General features: G+C 44.3%; 1 protein-coding gene across 3 annotated transcripts in view; it reads right to left on the bottom strand.

Annotated features, from left to right (window-relative positions):
* UST (uronyl 2-sulfotransferase) overlaps positions 1-18,682 on the bottom strand; it is a 176,207-nt gene extending 157,525 nt beyond the window's left edge. For 2 of the 3 annotated variants that reach the window (XM_072856146.1, XM_072856145.1), the window contains exon 1: positions 18,009-18,682. In XM_072856146.1, coding sequence (XP_072712247.1) covers positions 18,009-18,273 — 265 coding nt within the window. In that variant the 5' untranslated portion in view covers positions 18,274-18,682. The remainder of the gene's footprint in view (positions 1-18,008) is intronic. The other variant, XM_072856147.1, reaches the window with a different exon arrangement.
* Between the last annotated feature and the right edge of the window lie 2,391 nt (positions 18,683-21,073).

Raw genomic sequence — 21,073 nt, forward strand, 5'->3', positions numbered from 1 at the left:
AAGCTGAGGTGAAGATGGTATTAAGTACCTCAGCCTTTTCTGTCCCCATTCAGCAGCAGGCCCACATTTTCCCTGCTCTTTCTTTTGCTGCTGATATGCCTGTAGGAGCCCTTCTTGTTCCCCTTCACGTCCTTCGCTAGATTCAACTGCAGGTGGGCTTTGGCTTTCCTAACCCCATCCCTGCATGCTCAAACAGTTTCTCTGTACTCCTCCTAGGAAGAATTCAATACAGATCTTATCAGAAAGTCATCAGTGAGTTCATATGCAGTAACTTACAAAAATATTTAAGAAGTTTGAAGTATAAAGCAAGTTTTTACAGGAGCAAGACACACTCATTGCTGTCTAAGCTCCTGAATTCCAAGAGGAGAGCACCCAGACAAACCAAAGTTACTTTCAAGAGCACCTCAGACCAATTTCTTCATAGGCATATTGGTATCTACATTCACAGGCAACCTGGCCGTTTTCATCTTGAGAAGAATTTGTATGAAACAGATAAATATACAGAGTATTTGGGATCAATCTACTGGGTTATTTAACCCTTCTTATACACAAAACTTATTAACTACTTCAATCCTTGCTTAACACCAGCTATCTATTACCACAGATGTAGGAGACACATCATCAAACATTTCTCACCTGAACCTCATGGATAAAGGAGATCCAATGGTAAGTGTTTTAATTCTTTATATCCATTTCTTATTCATTTTTACCTCAGAGGGAGGACACAAATACCAACAAGTAGCAAGGCAAAGAAGAAAGCACGGGTTTAAACAATGTGTTACACATGCTTCAGCTTTATGTTGTGCATGAACAGCGGCATCCTTTTCATGTTGATTAAACTGTGTGTAACCTAGAATATGATTTCTATTTTCATACATACATTCACACACACACGTATTATTGACCTTGTTTTTTCCAGAAGCACATCATGTCTTATTTCTAGTACGGAGAAAGTCCTGTAACCCAGCATCTAAGCTTTGTACCACCTCTACACTCAAAAGCATGCAGGAAGAAAATTACTATTGAAGAAACAAATCTAGCAGACCTTCCTCCTAAAAAAGAAAATATGGCACTACAGACTGAACTCCAAATAAAACAAACTGAAGATAGAGTTGCATAAATAAAATAATATTAAATAATGAAATGTAAATTCTAAGAAATTTAAATATATGCCAGTATAATAAACCTACTTTGGTCACACACTCTATGTTAGTTCTAGTTAAAGAAAATAAACATCAGGCCCTGCTGAACTGTAATTCTCAGCAGGAGCCTAACTTTTGTGTCACAGAGAGACTGAAGCTGGTAAGACTCACATAAGAACCGTTAATGCAAACTCTGATTCTTTAGCTGCCTAATACAAACTTTCCCAATTCTAAACTCCTTTTCTTTCCAGGTTTTTTAAGCTGGTAAAGCAATTTTTTTTTTCCAAAGAAATCGCAATGCATTCAAAAGCACACAAAAGAACATTTCAGAAGTTTATACTTTCTATAAACTGTTCTTTGTGGTTCACAAAGAAGTACAGCTGCAGGAGTCAGAAAACATTAAGTCTCACATTAGTGCTAACATCACTTTGTTGTAAGTGTCCAAAACCACAGTGAAGGAAGGAAAGAGAAAGAATGCTTACAATTTTCCTCTTCCTTGTTCTTCCCTCCAACCTTCTTTCCCAGTTGAGCACGAGCGTTAGCTGAACTATAGGTGTCAACGGCACAGTATTACAAGCCTCTGTGCAGTATGACCAAATGCAATATACCGGTTTGTACTAAGAAATCTACCTAGTCATGTGGCATCAGGAACTAAAAGTCTTTGGTTCTGCAATCCATGAACCATTCCCTGCACCAGCATGCCACTAAAGCAAATTAAAAAGTTTTACTGAAAATAAGAACGATGCCTGTTCAGTAAGCAGGACCCAGTGCAGTCAGAGATCAGGAGTGCAAACAGTCTACAACTGAAGTGAAGCATGGGTGTTTGGAGAAAAAGAGGGTAAACCATACTTATGACATTATTTATAGAGTATGAGTAAGGAAATATTTTTAACCAGGGCCATATTACAACTGAATAACTAAACCTGTCATTTTTAACTCAGACTTAACTATATATTGAATCACTGTGGGTTTCTTACTTTCTCTGATGTTGACCATATTCACAAAGGAATAGTCTGAGACCAGCACATTTATTTCTTACAGAAATGAAATTTCAAGCTTGAATGAGGATCCAGAGTACTCTGCCTGAAAACAGAACATTTTCATATTTTGTAAGCCAAAACATAATCATGCTGGAAGAGCAAAGAGCTAGAGCACAAGCCGTTCAACTGATCTCCCTTAAAGTTTCATAATTATTTTGTGCTCGTGACACAGTAATGATTCTGTTAGAACGAGAAAACAAGTTCTCTGGTAATTTTTCTCATACAATGCAACCGTTACCTCAGAATTAATGAAATCTGTGGGAGTAAAATTTTAGCCAAAAATAGCCAGAGGGACTAACAGATGGATAAAATTTGCATGAGCCTCTCATCAATTCCCTCACATTATGAGCTCCTTTGTATTCAAAATATTTGTCTTCAGAATAAATAAGTTAAGGAAACATTTCTGAAGCTGACTATACAGCTTTTAAGCTGTGTTGGCTACATAAAGCAGCTGTTTTAACATCTACTCGTGCCACAAATACAACTTTCTCCACCCACAGTAGAGGCTTTGGTGAGCAAATTCCAGAGAGGTGTTGAAGACAGCTGCAGAAAGCAGCAAGAAATACTTTTCAGTGGGAATAGGCTCCTTAACATGCCATTTATCAGTTATCTGCTCCCCCAGTACTATTCCTGTCTCTCGCAGGCTCATTTTAAGCAGAATACATTAAGGTATGCTGTTCCAGCTTAAATCGGGAAAGTTTTACCCAGCAACGTGTCCTTCTCTCACCCCACTTTTTCCTCTCCCAGCTATCACTCCCTCCCACACGCTTCCCTGTCATTTTGAGAGCCCCGAGCCTGACATACGGCTCTGCAGTAGCCGGCTTCCCTGCCGATGGGAACAGGGTGAGGAAAGACTCTAAAAAGTTGCGGCTCACAGACAGGAAAAAGCGAGTTTCCATACCTATGCTGGACGGAGGCTCTGCTGGGTAAAAGCTGCTCCACAGTTTGGTAGACCTGGTTTCACACTTCCCTGAACTATCTTGTGCTTCAGAAGCCCCATTAGAAAAACAACTTCACTACTTTTCAGGAACATGGTGCAGATATGAGCCCCACAGATTTACAGACTCAAATCACCCCAGCCAGGAGAGGCAGGTAAGTGCTGAGATAAGGGCAAGCAGCAGAGTTGCCTTATTGCTGAGCATCAGTGTTTTGTTGGACACACTGCACACATTTCCAGGCAAACCCCTGCCCTTCTAAGAATGCAGGGAATCATGGCCCTATTCTTCATACTGCTATTGATCAGCCAAATGACACCAAGAAAGGTACATGGCCTCTCTGTGCCCTTTAAATTAAAAAAAGTGTTAATATTTACCTTTCTCTTTGACCTGCTAGATGGAAACTGCTGTACAAGGCTAAAACACAGAAAGTGGTACTCTCTGGTCAGTAGTCACAGAGAGAGAAGAGGAAGCTAGGAGGACACTTAACAGCTTCTTCTGCAGAAGATGGAAAGATTTCTTGGTCTATGACACCTAGCAGGAAATTCCAAGCTTGCCTTCTTTTTTTTTTAGAGGAATAAATTTTTCATTAATACAATAGCTCCAAACAAACACCTCTAACTATGGAGCAGGGTAGTACAAAGAAATCCACTATGCAGGCACAGCTCTTACCTTGGGGACAGTTGGCTCCATGCCCCTCACAAGCTTTATAACCCTCAGTAACAACTTTCTGAATCTCATTTGCCTCTTGCACCAAGCATGGACCGTGCATGCACCAGCACCAAGCCCAGCACCACAGCAAACAGAAACAGGGAGGAAAGCGCACCAGCCCATTGGGATCCCCACCAGATAAACCCCATTGGATCCTCCACTGCTGCTGTACGCTCCCATGCTGGGCCTGACGTGCCGTATCCTTGAGCCAGCAGAGCGAGGAGGAGAGTGGCAGTGCCAGCAATGGTATCACAACAGCTTACACAATGAACTTACTGCACGTGAGTCACTGAACACCTCAGCACAGTAATAGGATCCAGTTACTGTCAACCTCAGCTGTATTTGAGCTGGGGTCAGAAGGTGAAAGACACTTCATGCTATTTAAAAATCTTTCAGCTTCTAACATTCATAACCAAAATGTTCCAGGGAAAAAAAAATGAAGCTGTCAGCTGTTTCCATGTAGCATAGTGCAAAAACCAGACAACCGCTAAGCTACAAAGAAACCCAGAGCTTTGCCAAAATTTGCCTCATTGATTAGATGAGACAAGCATCAAATTCAAAACTAGAGAGGGGAAAAATGCAACAGGCTTAATAGAGTAAGGCTGTTTATCAGAAAATTAAATAACTCATGCTGAATTTGACTGACTCGCCAGAAAAATACTCTTGAATGGATGAAACTAAGTGATTGGTTTTGCTCATTATTAGTGAGGCAATGTAGACAGCTCGCAGTTACAGAAAGCAGCAGTTACTACTTCAGCTTTCATTTAAACACACTTCTGAGAATGGCTACTTCACAAGCAAGAGAGTGGTAATATTATCCAGTTCTTAACATGAACTTCCATCAGCTCAAAAGTTATTTAAGAAACAAATCTGCAACAGCAAGACAATATGCAAGTACCTGGTATTTACTCGGATTCCTCTCTCCCTCTTACATGTGCTGAAAAAGACCTCCTAAGAAGCCCCTACTTTGCAAAGGACTTCCCTCGCACATTCTCGAATCATGTTCCCTTGTCCAGAAGGTGAGGCCATTCCTGGAGTACTTTGTGCCCAGTTCTGGGCTCCTTAGTACAAGGGACATGGACATACTGGAGAGAGCCCAGCGAAAGGCCACGAAGATGATGAAGGGGCTGGAGCACCTTACACATGAGGAAAGGCTGAGAGAGCTGGGACTGTTCAGCCTGGAGATCAGAAGGCTCAGAGGGATCTTATCAATGTATGTAAATACTTGAAGGGAGAAGGCAGAGCCAGGCTCTTTTCAGTGCTGCCCAGTGACAGGGCCAGAGGCAATGGGCACAAGCTGAAACACAGGAGGTTCCCTCTGAACATCAGGAAACACTTTTTTACTGTGAGGGTAACCAAGCGCTGGCACAGGTTGCCCATGGAGGTTGTGGAGTCTCCATCCTTGGAGATATTCAAAAGCCACCTGGACGTGGTACTGGGCAACCAGCCCTAGGCGGCCCTGCTTGATCACGGGGACTTGGACCAGGTGACCTCCAGAGGTCCCTTGCAAGCTCAACCACTCTGTGATTCTGTGAGGGTGGCTGAAAATCATTTAGTTCTGTCAGATAATTAATTGCTTGGGAAATACTCAACAATCAGGGGACATGTATCTACAGCAGCTACTCCTTGATTTTCATAAAATATCAAACTTGTCTTTCCTCCCAAATTCCCTCTGGTTTCAACATTCCCTCAGCCAGTAAGTGGCAATGCATCCTCAGATTGCAGCTAACTCAGTCTCTCCTGCCTCCATGCCTGTTCCTAACAGTAGCCAATACTTCTGCTACCATTCACTTATACATAAGTTACCTCTATTTGCCTGCTGCACAGATGCAGTGATGACCAAAATGACACAACTGGAAAAAAAAAACAAACCAAACCAACACCAAACCAAACCAACACACCCCCCCCCCAACCCCTCAAACAACCACAAGTGGTAGGGTTTAGGCCCTGCTACTTTGTTATTCATCCTAATTTACTTATTGTGATATCTCCCAACAGGCAATACAAAAGAAATCTGTAGATTTGTATGGGGAGTTCTGCTAGGAAAGAAGAATCAGCTGCAGATATGAAAGAAACTGAGAAGTCAGCAATTTCACAGCCTTTGCCTTACAATATCTGCTGCAAAATTTCAGATTATATCAAAGCTGTTGTCACACACCCTTTTCATGGAACCGCGAGACTTAGGGAGAAACAAACATGGCATCAAATCCACCCATCAAGCAGGGACAGATATCCCCTGCAGTATTATTTTCCCAGTGCTTTATGTAGTCTTTATTTTTAGACATCCTAAGCACTCAGGTTTCAGTGACCCACTGACATGAAGTGACCTACCCATCTAAAAATGTTGCTAGCATAACTTCCAGGCTCCTCTCCCCCCTCCTCCTCCTCAGAAGCCTTCCACTTGTCATCAACCAATGTTTCTAAGAATAAATACCATGACGACCCAGATTCTTCCCACCAAACTTCAAGGATTTCTCCATGTACAAGTCTGGGGCTCAGCTGTCATAAAGACACAGGTAGCCTGAGTTGCTCTTTCGAGACACCTGTGCCTCTCCCTGCTGACTTCAGAGGGAACCTCTGAAAGAAGGAGTCAGGGCCTTACAGACAAGCCATACACAGTCTAAATCTCGTGTAACTTTTTCTGATCATCAAGACACCTGTCTGTCCCCTCTTCCCTCCACTAGTTCTCTCCCACTTAAAAATCTCTTCTTGGCACTGTACTGCCCAATCTGAATGCAATTTCTACCTGTAATCTCATTAAACTTGTACAGAAGAGGTCTACCAACATCCCAGCTCCAAGGTTTTTCTGTGTACTTCAAAGTACCTCATTAGCATTTTTGCTTACCTTCCATTTTAAGAATGCAAAGGCATGGGACGCTCGTGGGACACTTCTTCTAAGATCCCACTTCTGATTTTCAACACACAGATTCAGATGGCTCTCCTCTAGATGTAGGTCAGACAAAAGAGGCAAGAGTATTTGCTTTATAATGCAAGCCACTGAGGAAAGAGAACCTGGCTGAAGGAAGTAGGACCACCAGCAAGACATGATTTGGAAACCACCAGCTGCTGAACGTGGTCTAGTGTTTTACAGGAACAGATTAACAAGAGGACTGGGCAGCTACCTATAAATACAAGAGGACTGGAAGGAAAAGGATGTGCTCACATCTTGGAAGGCAATAAAACAGATGAGAGAAAATGAGACGAAAGAAAGACTACATCGGTACCGTACTTAACTCCTCTCTGATACAAAAAAAAAAAAAAAAAAAGGAAAAAAGTGGCCATACTTAATGCTATCTCCTGCTAATTGCTATGAGATAAACAAAGTCATAACAATACTAACCAATTACTGTAGGCATTCACAAAATTACGGTGTCATCTGAAATTGAAGCTGAAACTGGTATATTGTGAGGCAATTCTCAAACGCTCTCTGAAACAACATCATAACGCTTGGTTTTTTCTCACATCTCCCATCCGCCCCAACCCCTTCAGGTCTCATGTCTGTTTCAACTTAAGTCACTTCCATGGAGCAAAAGTATACAACTTCATATTTTGAATAGACAACTAAAAACAAACAAACAAACAAAATCTATTCAGAAGAACAATGCAAGTTCTAACCTGCAGAAGAATTCCCAAACAAAGTTTAGGAGATTTTACAGAATTTAGATTTCAAGAGCAAGCTTTGAATTCTGGGCTGAAATATCATGTAAAAATCTTTGAGACAATCATAATTACCTCCAAAGTAACCTGCCATTCTGATCAAAAGCCAAGCAACAACAGAGACTTCACAACAGTCCCTAGTAGTAATTAGGCAAAAGCTATGAACCATTCACTTACTTGTTACAGATTTGTGTATGTATTTTAGAAACACCTATTGTTAAACTAAAAGGAGAGTTGGAAGGAGCACCTCCTCCTCCTCCCCCCCAAATGTCCAGGACTTTCCAAATTGAAAAAAAAAGTGGAAATAGTAAGTCATATCCCCTTGACTAGCAGCTTTTAATCCAGCCACTGGTAGCTCATCTCACAGATTTGTCACTTGCTAGCAGTTTGGTGACCTTGTACAAGTACAATGTTATGTTGGCATTCTCTCTGTGGGGCAGATACATTAAACTGAGCCAACCATCACTTGACCAGTAGAGGTTTTTAAAATAAACATTCTCAGGGGTGCTAAAACATACTGTTTACATATGGCAGAGATGCACTGCTTCTTTACTCAAACTGCCATGGGCTCCATGATCTCCATCCCAGCCTCCTGATGACTTCTACCCTGAAACATTAAGTGTGATAAGAAGCAAGCTTTGGCAAGCATCCAAATGTCTGTTTCTAAAGCATTAGTACTTAGAAACCATAATACAAACCTAATCATTGTGCTTCCATGCTTACAAACAAAGCCAAACATTTTTTTTCCACACAAGAGGGTCTGCCTCCCTCAGGTGCACCTCTAAAGAGCAAGAGAGTAAAATAAATTTCAGTCAAATAATTGCCCTCCGCTTCCTATCCACCCCTCCAGTCTCCAAATATCCTCTAGATTCTAAAACAAATAACCTAAGATTCTAAAACAAACAACCTAAAAAACAAGGTCTAAAACATCCTCAGATTCTAAAACAAAGACAGACAAATGCCTCATTATATAAACATAAATTATGCTTGAAAATCTACTTGCCTGCTCACCAATAACAATGGGGAGACTTTCCTTGGTGAAAAGCCATGTGTCACCATTTTCCACAGCTTTCACTTGAAATTTAAAACATAATAATAATTAAAAAAACCCCACAGGCTTTTAGCTTATGCTTTTGGCCCACTGCTGCACTGGTCGGATTAGGTCTTTGTGGTGGTTTTGGTTGGGATAGAGTTAATTTTCTTTATAGTAGCTAGGATGGGGGTATGTTTTGGATTTGTGCTGGAAACAATGTTGATAATACAGGGATGTTTTCATTATTGCTGAGCAGTGCTTACACAGAGTCAAGGCCTTTTCTGCTCCTCACCCCACCCCACCAGCGAGTAGGTTGGGGCTGCACAAGAAGCTGGGAGGGGACACGGCTGGGACAGCTGACCCCAGCTGACCAAAGGGCTATTCCATACCATATGGCGTCATGCTCAGCAGAGAAAGCTGGGGAAGAAGAAGGAAGGGGGGACGTTCGGAGTGATGGCGTTTGTCTTCCCAAGTCACCGTTACGTGTGATGGAGCCCTGCTTTCCTGGAGATGGCTGAACCCCTGCCTGCCCGTGGGAAGCAGTGAATTAATTCCTTGTTTTGCTCTGCTTGTGTGCACGGCTTCTGCGTTCCCTACTAAACTGTCTTTATCTCAACCCACGAGTTTTCTCACTTGTACTCTTCCAAGTCTCTTCCCCATCCCACCGGGGGGGAGTGAGCAAGCGGCTCTGTGGGGCTTAGTTGCTGGCTGGGGTTAAACCACGACAGCCTTACAGGCAAGCCCCTCTGCTGCCCAGGGGAAGGCAGCAGCAGCGTACTCAAGCCTGGTGTTCCCTTCCAAGTTAATGGCAAAAGGCTACAGATGACTGACATCTCTGAAAAGGGCTGATCCTACTTGCATCATACATCTATCATAAACTGTAACGACCTGAAGTGGCTCTCTCCCCTCACTGATAAGACAGGAATCCAGATAAACAGCTGAGAAGGATACGAATCTTACAGCGAGATCCAAAGAAGAACCTAATTCTCACCAATTTCAAAAGGATTCTCATCCCCTTCTTGCCCCATGGTAAGAATGAGTAAACCCCTGGACCCTTGCAAGCCCTGTCTCCAAAACTTACTGCTCCAAAAGCACAACAGCACAGAAGGGGGGCAGGGGGTCCTCCTCCATCCACCCAGTTCTTCAGGAAAGACAAACCAATTAGAAAGGGCTGTAAACACATCCTTCAAAATTATCTGCCCTGAATAACAGTGTGGTAGTTTATTTTGGTTAAGTGTGTTCACACACACTCGCTTGAGCACACAGAGTGGCTATTCACCCCCTTGGCCGTACTCGTAACAGCGGAAGCACACAGGGCTTCCTTTCACAGCACTGCCATTTAAAACAGTGCTCGCAGGGGGTCAGCAGCAGGTGCAAAGTCACAACTTCCAAAAAAAACCTATAAACAGACTTTTTTCTCCAGTCCAAGATGAAAATGTAAACTCTTATATCTCACCTGCAAACCTGCCTTTGCACAGAGGGACAGCTACGAGACCAAAATAACCAGCAGTGCTCTTCTTGAAGGGGTTACAGGAGCTGGAAGCTAACAACGTGCAAGTACTTTCACACAAGGCTAAGACAACAACCCAGAAAGAAGGGCTCTCTTCAGTGCCCAAAATTTATGTCCAAAAAAATGGGGTGATTATCATACAAAACACACTCAAGCAATTTCACTCATTCCAGTTTCTTGCCAGACACAAAAGACATTAGAAACTCACTCTTGTTATTAATATATGAATTTAAATGATGGGATCAGAAGAAGAGGATGGGGAAGAAAGAATCGATTACCAGCTGGAAACAGGCAGTAGAAGAGGATACCGGAAAAATATGAGACATGAAAAATAAATGTATTGCTCTCTTTCTTTTTATCCCATTGTATTTACTGTTTCAAGCTTTTGTGTCAGAAGAGTCCTAGGATCTTGTTTCACCTGTTCAACCATTTTACAGACTGTTCCCACCAAAAATCACATCAAAATCAAGTTCCTCTGTTATACCTTCATCATATGTTCTACAAATTTTGACAATCTAGACCTATAACTAAATAACAAATGAAAAACTTCCACTTACTGTCACTGCTGATTTTGACATGTGCTATTGATTTCAAAACAGTTTTATCAGGAATCAGTGCAGTAGAGCTAGCAGAGATGTTAATCTCAGATCCTTTAACGAAAAAAACAATTAGACAGCCTTCATTTTCCCCATAGAGCATGAAGTGTTGAAGCTTTTGTATGAGTTACTTTTGCTAGAGAGTCTCCCTTTCTGGCAGCCTTTAATGCCTATCGTTCTTTGTCAAACCCTAAGCAAAAGCAATCTTCCTCCTCCGTAATTTCGCGTGAAAATATCAGAACCACTGCATCAACCACTTTTTTCCTCCCATGACAGCCACGATTCATTTTGGCTGAGTATTCTCTGACAGAGCGCAAAGTGCTTGCCATTCGCTTCGGGTGAATGAAGCTTCAAGAAACTATATTTTTACTTTCATTTTGCAAAATTAAGTCTAAGCAGCACCACTGGAAACAAGAAATAAGTGACCCGGCTACATTCTCCTGGGCATGAAGTCTTCTATATGAGGACACATATAAAAATTGATGCCCTTTGATGAGACTCTGGAAACCAATTATAGCAATAACTCCTGAAGTAAAACTGCACAGAGACCGTGTTAATGAACAGTGGCAATACCCTTGAAAGAAAAGTAGCTGGACCACTGACTTTGCCTCAGCCTATGCAGGCACTCCCTTCTAACACTCTCAATCTGCCTTACCTCTTTGCCATGGCCAAAATCACTCCACGACAATAGGATTTATCACAAGTATCTTTTCCCTTTAAGTATTTCTATGGCTATGATCCCTGTAATATCGGAGAATATCATATTTTGTTACTTATTTATCTTCAAAATGTCCTTTGGACAACAGGGGATTAAATGCAGACAGAATTAACACACAACTTGTTCAACATCACATGAAGTCTCTCAGGGCAGGGAACTGAAGCCTCCTTCATCTCCCCAAGCCCAAGTGGAACACCCCATTTAACCAGTAGACTTGTCCTCTCACAGGTGTATATACCCCACTGTCATATAATCTGAAAGTAAACAAAAAACAAATATATCTTTTTAAAAGCTGTAGTAATATTCCCTCTCATCAGGAACTGAATTAATCCTTTAAATCCTTTGTCAACAGACAAAAGTTGACAATACGAAACAGAAAAATGTACACAGCTGCATATACATAATACCTGATTCCCAGACTGGAGTCTGATTTTAAAGCAGAATACACATCTTTGAATAAATGATGTCCAATTTTCCAAATATATTTTGAATATCATCACAACACATTCACACAGTCTTAAACATTTTTTGCTATGACTTCACTGTACACAGTGTTTTATGGCCAGCCAGGATAATGTAGTCCAGTAACCACTTCATCTTTTTGAAAGTAAAAGGCTTGAGTCAGTCATAAAACGAGGTGCATTCTGGTTCTCCACAGAGTATTCCTTGACACCATCATGTATTAGGTAGAGCTTTGTTAATCTTACAATCGGACAAGCTGTGAGTGACGAGCAAGTCATGCAGCCTTTTAACAAAAGCTTCTTGGAGATGAAGCACATCTTTTGTCTTCCAAAAAAGCTCACTTATAACTTGAGAGCTTAGCAACATAAATGGAAGTCCAAACATATTTTATCTAAAAGATAATACATACCGCATTCACAATAGCAAAATGAGGAAGTCCAAAGAGGACAGAAAAGTTAATTAAGAAAGGTACAGCTACAGACTTGTCATTTTGGTTCAGACCATCTCTTTTCAAGGCTTTAGGAAGCAGCTTCTAAACTGACCTTTCAGTTCCTTACAATGTTAATGAATTTTTAAATGTAATAAATTCCAAGTGCAATGGAATTAAACAATCCACTGACAAGCCAGAGAAAAATCAAAATGCTTTAAAGTACAGAATAGCTCTTCTGAGAACACTACATGTTATTGAAAACTATAAGAAAAAAATTGTCAATAAGAACATAACCAGGGCCTTGTTAAAAGCATATTAATTTCAGAAACAAGTATTGTGTCACCATACAGTAAACCTCATCCATAGACCTAACCATCTTTCCTTGAGTGTGTTTCTCCTACTCACACACCTGAAGGGCCTTCAAACTGTAAAGGATTCATGATCCATGTGCAAAACAAAACTGGATGAGATAAACCCTTTTTGGCCATAAAAAAGCAGCATGCTGTTCACCTATAATGGAGCACGATAGGTGCTTTTATTGTTTAGGAAAGCTTGCTCTGAAGAATTCCATGCTTTCCATCATTTTAGATATACATGCAGTATTACCACAATAAAAAACCCAAACCACCCCCCTCCAAAAACTCCCAACTGTTGTTGTTCCCTCCCCATTTTAGGAATAAAATTTGTATACAAAACACTGTCACTCACTTTTATTGTTTGCTTTAGATAGTCAGTTTTTCTTTTTTGTCCCTCTCTTAACATGTTAACAGGAAAAAACCAGACACTTCAGAAGGGAAAAAAAAACACAAAAAAACCCCCAAACCCAAACAAAAAAAACAACCAACCCAAAAACACCCTATTGAAATAAAGCCAACTCATACCACCTCGATTACAAAAAAAAAAGTTTCACTTTGTGTTTAGTTTTAAGTATTTTGAAGATTTTTGTTACAAGCCCCCCAAATACTCAGATTTCTTTCTGCTTCTTCTATCTGACAAAATTATGGTTATATTCCGCCCTGCGTCCAAAATAAACATAACTGTTGTTGTGACAACTTTAAGCCTACTGAGCACATCTGGCCAAAATACCTGAGTTTCCAGTGGCATGAAGAGTGAGAGTACAGAGTAATTTAGAGATTGCCTGAAGAACACAACTGGCCACTTAAGTCTTTTGTCTTGCATAGGAAGCCGAAGCATAGGCAACTTCCACATGCAATCAAACCTGTGTACTTGTTGGCAGGCTCCTGGGGACTTCAACAGGGGAAATGCTTTAATTGACACGAACAATAACAAGTTTGCACTGCAAGTACTGAAGATCAAAAGATTTTGGTTTTTTTATTGGCCATTAGAGGGTTGCTACCAGCCCTTGGAAAGACTCATTTCTATATTATGAAGCATGTATACATCACAAGCCAAAGCAGGGAAGAATAAAGCAATGCAAAACCACCACAGTTGCAAGGGAATGGAGTCCCCAGTGCATTCCCCAAAAGCCACAGGGCTGTCCAAGATTTATGATTTCTGTCTCACTCATCTGAGGGAAGACTCTTCTCACTTCCTCCCACTGCTGGAGTTGGTTTTTGATCAGTGAGCCAGGGTTACCTTGGCAGAATCAACAAGCAAGACCTCATAGATGTTGTGCAAGTCCCAATACTCAAGTTTATTACTGGAAAGCCCAGCAGTTTTTAAACTTTCTGGTTTTTTGGAACTCACAGATGGTCCAGGACTGGTATGCACCCCCATACAGCAAATTTAAGCCTGCTGGCAACGGCTGTGCTTTTAAGTATCTTCCACAGATTCTTTAGAAATAACCCACTAATGTCCACGCCCCCACCGATTACATGCCGGGCTCTAGAACTATCCTGATGGGATGACTACAGTGTGAAATTTGTGCCATGTTCCTGTGAACCACAGCCAGAACAGACAGCAGAAACTATTAGCTTTCCACAGACCTTTCTGTCCTCTGAACTATTATGAGCTTGAAGTCAGAACAGAATAAATAACCAAGCACAGCTATGTATCTACTAATTTACTCTCATTTGCTCCATATGACTCTGCTAGAGTTTTACAAGAGAAGAGAAGGCGATGCAAAGTGGAAATACTGAATACTACCTTATCCCCCTATAAACTGCCAAAATGTTTTTCCAACAGATTCTCCCCAATCAGTACAGCAATCAAACAAAAAAGGAGATGCATATGGAGAGGACACCAGAGAAGCTGGTCCAAGACACCAGAGAAGTTGATCCAGGAGGAAAAAAAAAAATTACTAGTAGTCTGAATATTTGGAAAATACACTCATCACCACCACCACCAAAGGAAAGTTCATAGAACTAACAAATCTTCATACTTAATTCCTTTGAAAATAAACTTACTCCTCCTCCTCCACAGTGTATGATGCAGGCCTAAGACCAAAATGAAAATTTCTCAACCCCAGTGTTTTCACGCTGCCTAGATTTTTTTTTATGCACACACCTGCCTGATGCAGGTGTGATTTCTATCCCTATTGCTATTTAAGTTTTGTGTTGTTACTTAGGAACATCCTTTCAAGTTCTGAGGTAAAAAACATCCAAGCATTCCCACCAGAGTAACATCACTAGCCATGAGCAGCGCACTGAAACTTGTAATGCAAATAAAAAACCCAAAGCCAGACAAGATGATCCCCTCCCCACGTGGTGGAGGCCACAAAGTAGTTAAACAGAGAAATCAATTTTCCCTTTGGTCTAGACCTTCTTGGTTCTTGTAGATTTAAATGCAGTAAGGGAAGTTGCAAAATGCACACATTGCAAACATGGTTTGCAAACTAACTGTTCCTTTCTGTTTGGGGATTTAAATTTTAACACTATAAACTGTGGGTTGGAAGGACTGGAAGGAAAGAGTTGCTTGTACACTGGATCTGTGGCTTCAGGGGAAAAAAAAAATGTTTAATTTTTTTAATATCATGTGACTTGACTAGTCCAACTGTTGTATAAAACACACATGTATGTATGTAGGGCTTTGGTAGTTAGCAGGACTGGATGTCCAATACCCACCTATTCCTCTAAACAGTTCTGTTAGTTCCCTGGACGATAACGAGACTACTGGTTACAAAAAAATGGTTCATAATTTGCAAGCCTTCCCAGCTGGATACCTCAAGTAGATTGCACCATTCTTGCAAAACTTACACTCAGTACAAAAAAAATAACCTTTAGCAATGTCATCCACATGGATCAACTTTGACAACCCAAGTGAAACTGTACACCAAGGAAGTGTAAAATAACTTTAGAAAGTCGCATGCAAACAGGCACCTTAGCATCCAGACAAAGTATGTTCCACTTCCCTGCAGAGGCAGCAGCACTGTCCTGTCTTAGTGGGTACTAGGACTCCAGCCTCAAGGACTCTGCTTCCCTCTCAGCCACTGGTCTGCTGCAGGATGTTAGACAAGTCCTTGTCTCCTCAACATCACAGGTGACCCAGGCACAGAGAGGAAATTCCTATACTAACTGATATAACAAGTGCAGACATTCATTAACAGATAGATATTAATAGATCTGTCTACCTTCTCCTGAGAGAATCTAACACTTCAAAAAAAAAACCCAAACCATTTTCAAAGAAGAGTGCACTCCTTTGCCAGAGGCTCATCACGTTCAGGCACACAGAATAAAGGCTTTCCTGCACTTGCTGAGCGCCTCACAAAAATTATCATGACCCATCCACCAGACACAGTGGTTTCCAAGCCTTTCATCTGCAGGCCTCAGAAGATTTTCCAGCAGAGACGTAACTACTGGCTGGTGGTTAGGGTCATAGATCCTGGTTTTATTTCCCAGACCCCTCGAAAGCAGTCAAAAGGCCACAAAGTGCATAACCCTGTGTTTCTCGCAGCCTATTCCCACACAAGCCAAGCAATGTCCATCCTTGATGAAGATTAAAATTGTAAAAATTGACATCAACCTTTCTCTGAAAAAGAGATCTCTGCTTGATCCCATTAAAAAGTCAATCAATTATAAGCAAAACCTGCTTCTACCTTGGTGGAAAATTTGTCCACTTCCTCTTCAGTAGGGGAATTTCTTCCTAATTATAACATTAAAGGAAGAAAAAAAAGTCATTAAAACCCAAGCCAAAAAGGCAATACTCTGTTGTGTCTGAGAAGCAATATTCAAGGCGTTTCTTCTTCTCCTGTTTTTCACTGATTTTTTTTTTTTCCCCTCCAGTTACAGTAGAATCACAGAGTAACAAGAACTGGAAGTGACTTCTGTTGAGCTGGTCCTATCCCCCCAACAAAACAGGGACAAATTGACTTGGCTTGCTCAGGGCCTTGTCCATCTGAGTTCTGAATATGTGCAAGGACACCCCAACCTTCCTGGGCAGCCCATTCCAATGTTTGGCCACCCTCGCATTGAATTTTTTTTTTCCAATATCGCATTGGAATTTCCTTTCTTGCAACTTGTGTCTGTTGCCTCTTGTCCTACTGCTGTGCACCTCCCACAAGATGCTGGTTGTGTCCTCTCCATACCCTCTCATCAGTTAACTGAAGACATGGGATACTTTTCCCTTAAAGAAAAGCAACACACACACCGACTTGTATTCCCAAGATATTAATAAAATACATTCAAGCAGACAGGGATTTTCAGCTTATTTTTCTGAAATACAAGTACTGTATTTTTGTTTGCAAGCTAACACAGTCTCTTATGGATTGCCCTTCTGCAGCGTGTACCACCAAAAGCTTACCTTCCCAGAGAACTAACACAGAGCAGCTAACATGGAACAAACTCACACCGCAAATTATTCTGTAGTAATCCTCCCATATGGAGAAACCCTTAGGTTTTGTTCCCTGTTTGAACTAGTCCTGCCAGTCTGAGGTACTTACATGGCCTCATAATGCACTGTTTTTCTGTTAAGCAGGGAAGCGACATTTACGGATGTGGAAACTGGGCACAAAGAAAAACCACGTGCAAACCTGTGCTCAACAGCAGGATGAGGACTACAGGCCACAGTGCGAGGCTTGTACCTGCTCCGCCGGGGCACCTCCTTCGGGGTCAGCAGGCTGTGGCAAAGCACCGGCGTGAGCTCAAGCGTTTGAGCGCTGCTGCTCTGACCCTGCTAGTGCACACCTTTCTCTCCAGAAGCAACCCAGCTGCACATGGATGGATGCTGCGTTCACCAAGTATACGTGTTTGGGTTGGTTGTTTGTTTGAGGGGGTTTGTTTGTTTGTTTTTCTATTTTTACAACAGCACCTTCTGCCATGAGCCATCTGTAATCCCGTTCCCCCCCGGCGGGCACAGCGCACCTGAGCGGGGTGCGGGGCCGCTGACAGGACCGCTCGCCCGAGCTCCCCCGCTGCGCGACCCGCGGGCAGCGAGCGCTGCCCTCCCCTCCGCTGCCGCCTCAGACCCGACCTGACGGCAAGAGGTAGCCGGCAGACCCGGCTCTGCGACGGTCACCGCGCAGACAAAGAGCCGCCCCCGGCCGCAGATCTGTCTCGGGTCTGGGGAAGGGTCTCAAGAGGACTCTACCTTTCGCCAAAATTAACTTCTGAGAGGGCGCACCCCCGCGCCCTGCTCCCCGGGCGCCGTCGGCCCTTCCCACCTCGGTGTCAGACCTCACCGCCCCGCGTCCCGCCTGCCACCCCTCCCGGGCAGCCCCGGCCTCCCGCCGCCCCTGGCCCCGCTCCCGCCGCCCGGGAAGCCGGGGGGCCCCGCGGCCGCCCCCCCCGGCGCCGGAGGGAGGCCCCAGCCCAGCCGCCACGGGGGGCGAGGAGGAGCCGCAACAAGTCCCCGCCGCCGCCGCCGCCAGCCGCCCTTACCCAGATAGTGCCGCAGGTCCAACAGAAAGTGCGGAGGCCCCCCGTTGAGCTGGTAGAAGAGGGAGCCCAGGCAGAAGAGCAGCAGGGCGGCCATGCAGAAGCCGTAGTCGCGCAGCGAGAGGAAGGGCAGCAGCGAGAGGGACCGCCGCCTCTTCCAGCCCCCGCCCTGGCCCCGGCCCGGGCCCCCTCCCGCCGCCGCCGCCGCCGCCGCTGGGGGCCGGGGCGCCGGGCAGTCCCCGCCGCCGCCGTGCTGCTGCTTCTTCATCCTCCCCTTCGCCGCCGCCGGGTCACGCAGCCCGCCGAGGAAAGCGCATCCTCCATCCGCCTGCTCGGCTCCGGCTGCCCGCGACGGGGAAAGTTCCCGGGAGCTCAGGGGACCCGTCCCGTCCCCATCGCCGGCTGCCCCCGGCCCCGCAGGCAGGCGAGAGTCCCCGGCGCTGCGGCGGCGGCTGCTGCGGAGCGCCGCTAAGGGGAGGGGAAGGAGGTGGTCACCATCCCGCTCCCTGGGGCTCCTCTCCTCTCCTCTCCTCTCCTCCTCCGCCGCTCTCGCTCGCTCTCTCCGCTCGGCCTCTCGCTCCGGTGTCAAGTTACAGCCAGCGCTCCGCCGCCGACCGCCTGCAACTCGCGGCCGACTTCTGCGCGCCGCCCGGCCCCGCCGCCCCCGGCCCGGCCCGGCCCGGCCCGGCCCGGCCCCCGCGACGCGCCCGTTGCCTCCGCGCGAGCGACCCCTGCGGGCGCCGCCGCCCCACCGGCCTGGCTGCGGCGCGGCCCGGCCCGGCCCGGCCGACCTAACCCACCTGCCCCGGCCCGCCCCTGCCGCCGCGGGCTGCCCTCGGGGCCGGGGGGCTGCGCGGGGAGCGGGGCCGGCACCCGCGGGGCAGGGGCTGCGGCTGGGCTTCTCGCTATCTCCCGCTGCAGGGGTTTGCCCTCGCAGCCGGCCCCGCGGGGAGCCGCGACCGGGCCCGGCTTGCCCAAAGCACTGCCGTGGGCCCCTGCTCGCCCCTCTCCCGCTGGGGCAGGCCTCGGGACACCCCTCCGGGGTCCGGCGAGGGGCCGCATCCCACCTGGCGGGCGCCAGGGCCCCCGTGGCCTAGGTGTGCTGTGGTAGCACTGTCATATCTTTCTTTACAGCGATGACAGCAGTAGAAAGGTTTAATATTACGGTGATTTAGAAGAGTCTAACACAGCATTGAGATCCCACGCCTCTACGCTCAATGTAACATCATTCGTGGGGGAAGAGAGGGATCGCTCTTCTCGTTGCAGCTTTGCTGGGATGATTAAAGCAGGGCTGTTGTCTACTGGGGATGAGGCTTTAGGCAAGCGCGGAAATTACAAAATTAAGATTGCTCATGCAACCTTAATTTGACCCCCTTGTACATATGGCGTATGATAGAGCATCTAATTAATCATGCTATTTTTCCTAGAGAACCGCTTCCCACCATGCGTAGGGTGAATGGCGTTCACTCAGCGCTGAGCTGTTTAATAGCTTCATCCTCTTTATACAACATATGTCCCCAATATGTCCTGATGGCTTATTTGGAGCTATTCTTGTCCTTGGGCATTGTCTGAAGTACAGGTACATTTCAGTCCCTTGCGTGGCTGCGTTGCCAACGCAGCAGTGGTGGGAGGAGAGGCCTTGGGGTGCTATTGCCAGTTCACCGTTTCGTTTTATGGACCTGGCTGGAAGGGAGGGGCTTCCCCAAGATCCTGCTTGTGGGATCACATGAGACTCTTCATTTCCAAGCAACAGCAAGTTCTATCCGCTGTGGTTTGGGAGAAAAGTAGGAAATCATGACCCAAGTGCAACTCACCAGGTCAGAAATTAAAAAGCAATCACCCTTTTCCTTTTTAGGCTTAAAAATTGCATCCTGATTAGGGGGCCTGACTCATAATCTTTGCACACTTGCAGCCAGAAATTTTGCTCAGGAGACTGCATTCAGATGTTTTTGCCACTTACACCGAAAGGCTTGGGTAAATGCCTGAATCTTACCTACACTACTGGCTTCGTTTTGTTGCTGGCATCCAGCAGCAAAGGGCATCTGCTGAAATACAGAAATTAATCTTGCTAGTGCGGACAAGAGCACAAAGCCAGAATCTGACAATAAATAACCAATCCCATGGCATTCCTTGATAACAAATATCCCCATACTGGCTGAAAGAGCAGATCTTCTTAGATAGTTTGGAGAGGAGTCTCCTGGTTTTAGTTACGCAGTTCTACGGCATCACTGCAGAGATCCTTCACAATCTTACACAAAACCTGTAGCAAAGACAATGTTAGGAAGGACACCTCATTTTTTAAAAAGAGGAAAGTAATATGATACGAAAAATAAGTCCGCTTTGGGCTAGTGTTTAAGCACCAAAAAAAAAAGAGACAGCAAAAGGTAAATCTTCAGGACTGCGGTTCACTTTAAACGAATATCCAACACCTTTCACCAGATAAAGTCATAACTGTAATTGCACGGTTAAACTACCACTTCTTAATTCTCATGCATGTTGCTTTGAAACTCTTAGGAAGTATTGGGGGCTTACTTAATGTGCGCTGCTGCCATGGATGTTTTGCTTGCACTGCTTCCATGGATGTTTTACACTGTTTTATATTCTTTTGGATACTTCTGTATCTACTGGCTTACTTGAATGACCACACTGCAGATTTGTTTTAATAGTGCTAGTTGCTGCTGCAGATGAGAAACAGGTAAGCACTTATACTGAATGTTTGAGAAAAATGGATGCTTTGATGAGAAGACAGACAACACCTGTAAGGTGAATCAATAAATCTTTATTTTTCTAGTTGCAAAGAATGTCTTTGATCTCTAGGAAGAGATTTAAAAAAAAAAAAAAGATGGAAAAACAGACCAATCAATGGAGTAAAATGTAACTGGGAAGACTGTACTGTTGAGAGAGTTCTTGCTGTATTTCTAAGCATCGACAGGTAAACAATTCTCTTGGGAGGAAGAAGAAATAGAAATCCTTGTTGCTGGAACATATACTTAAATGTATAAATTAGCTGTAAAATTAGTTACTTTCACATATATGAATTATCACACCTACATCATGCTATCAGTTAG

This window comes from Ciconia boyciana, chromosome 3, assembly GCF_034638445.1.
Source record: "Ciconia boyciana chromosome 3, ASM3463844v1, whole genome shotgun sequence".
NCBI classification, from domain to species: Eukaryota; Metazoa; Chordata; class Aves; order Ciconiiformes; family Ciconiidae; genus Ciconia; species Ciconia boyciana.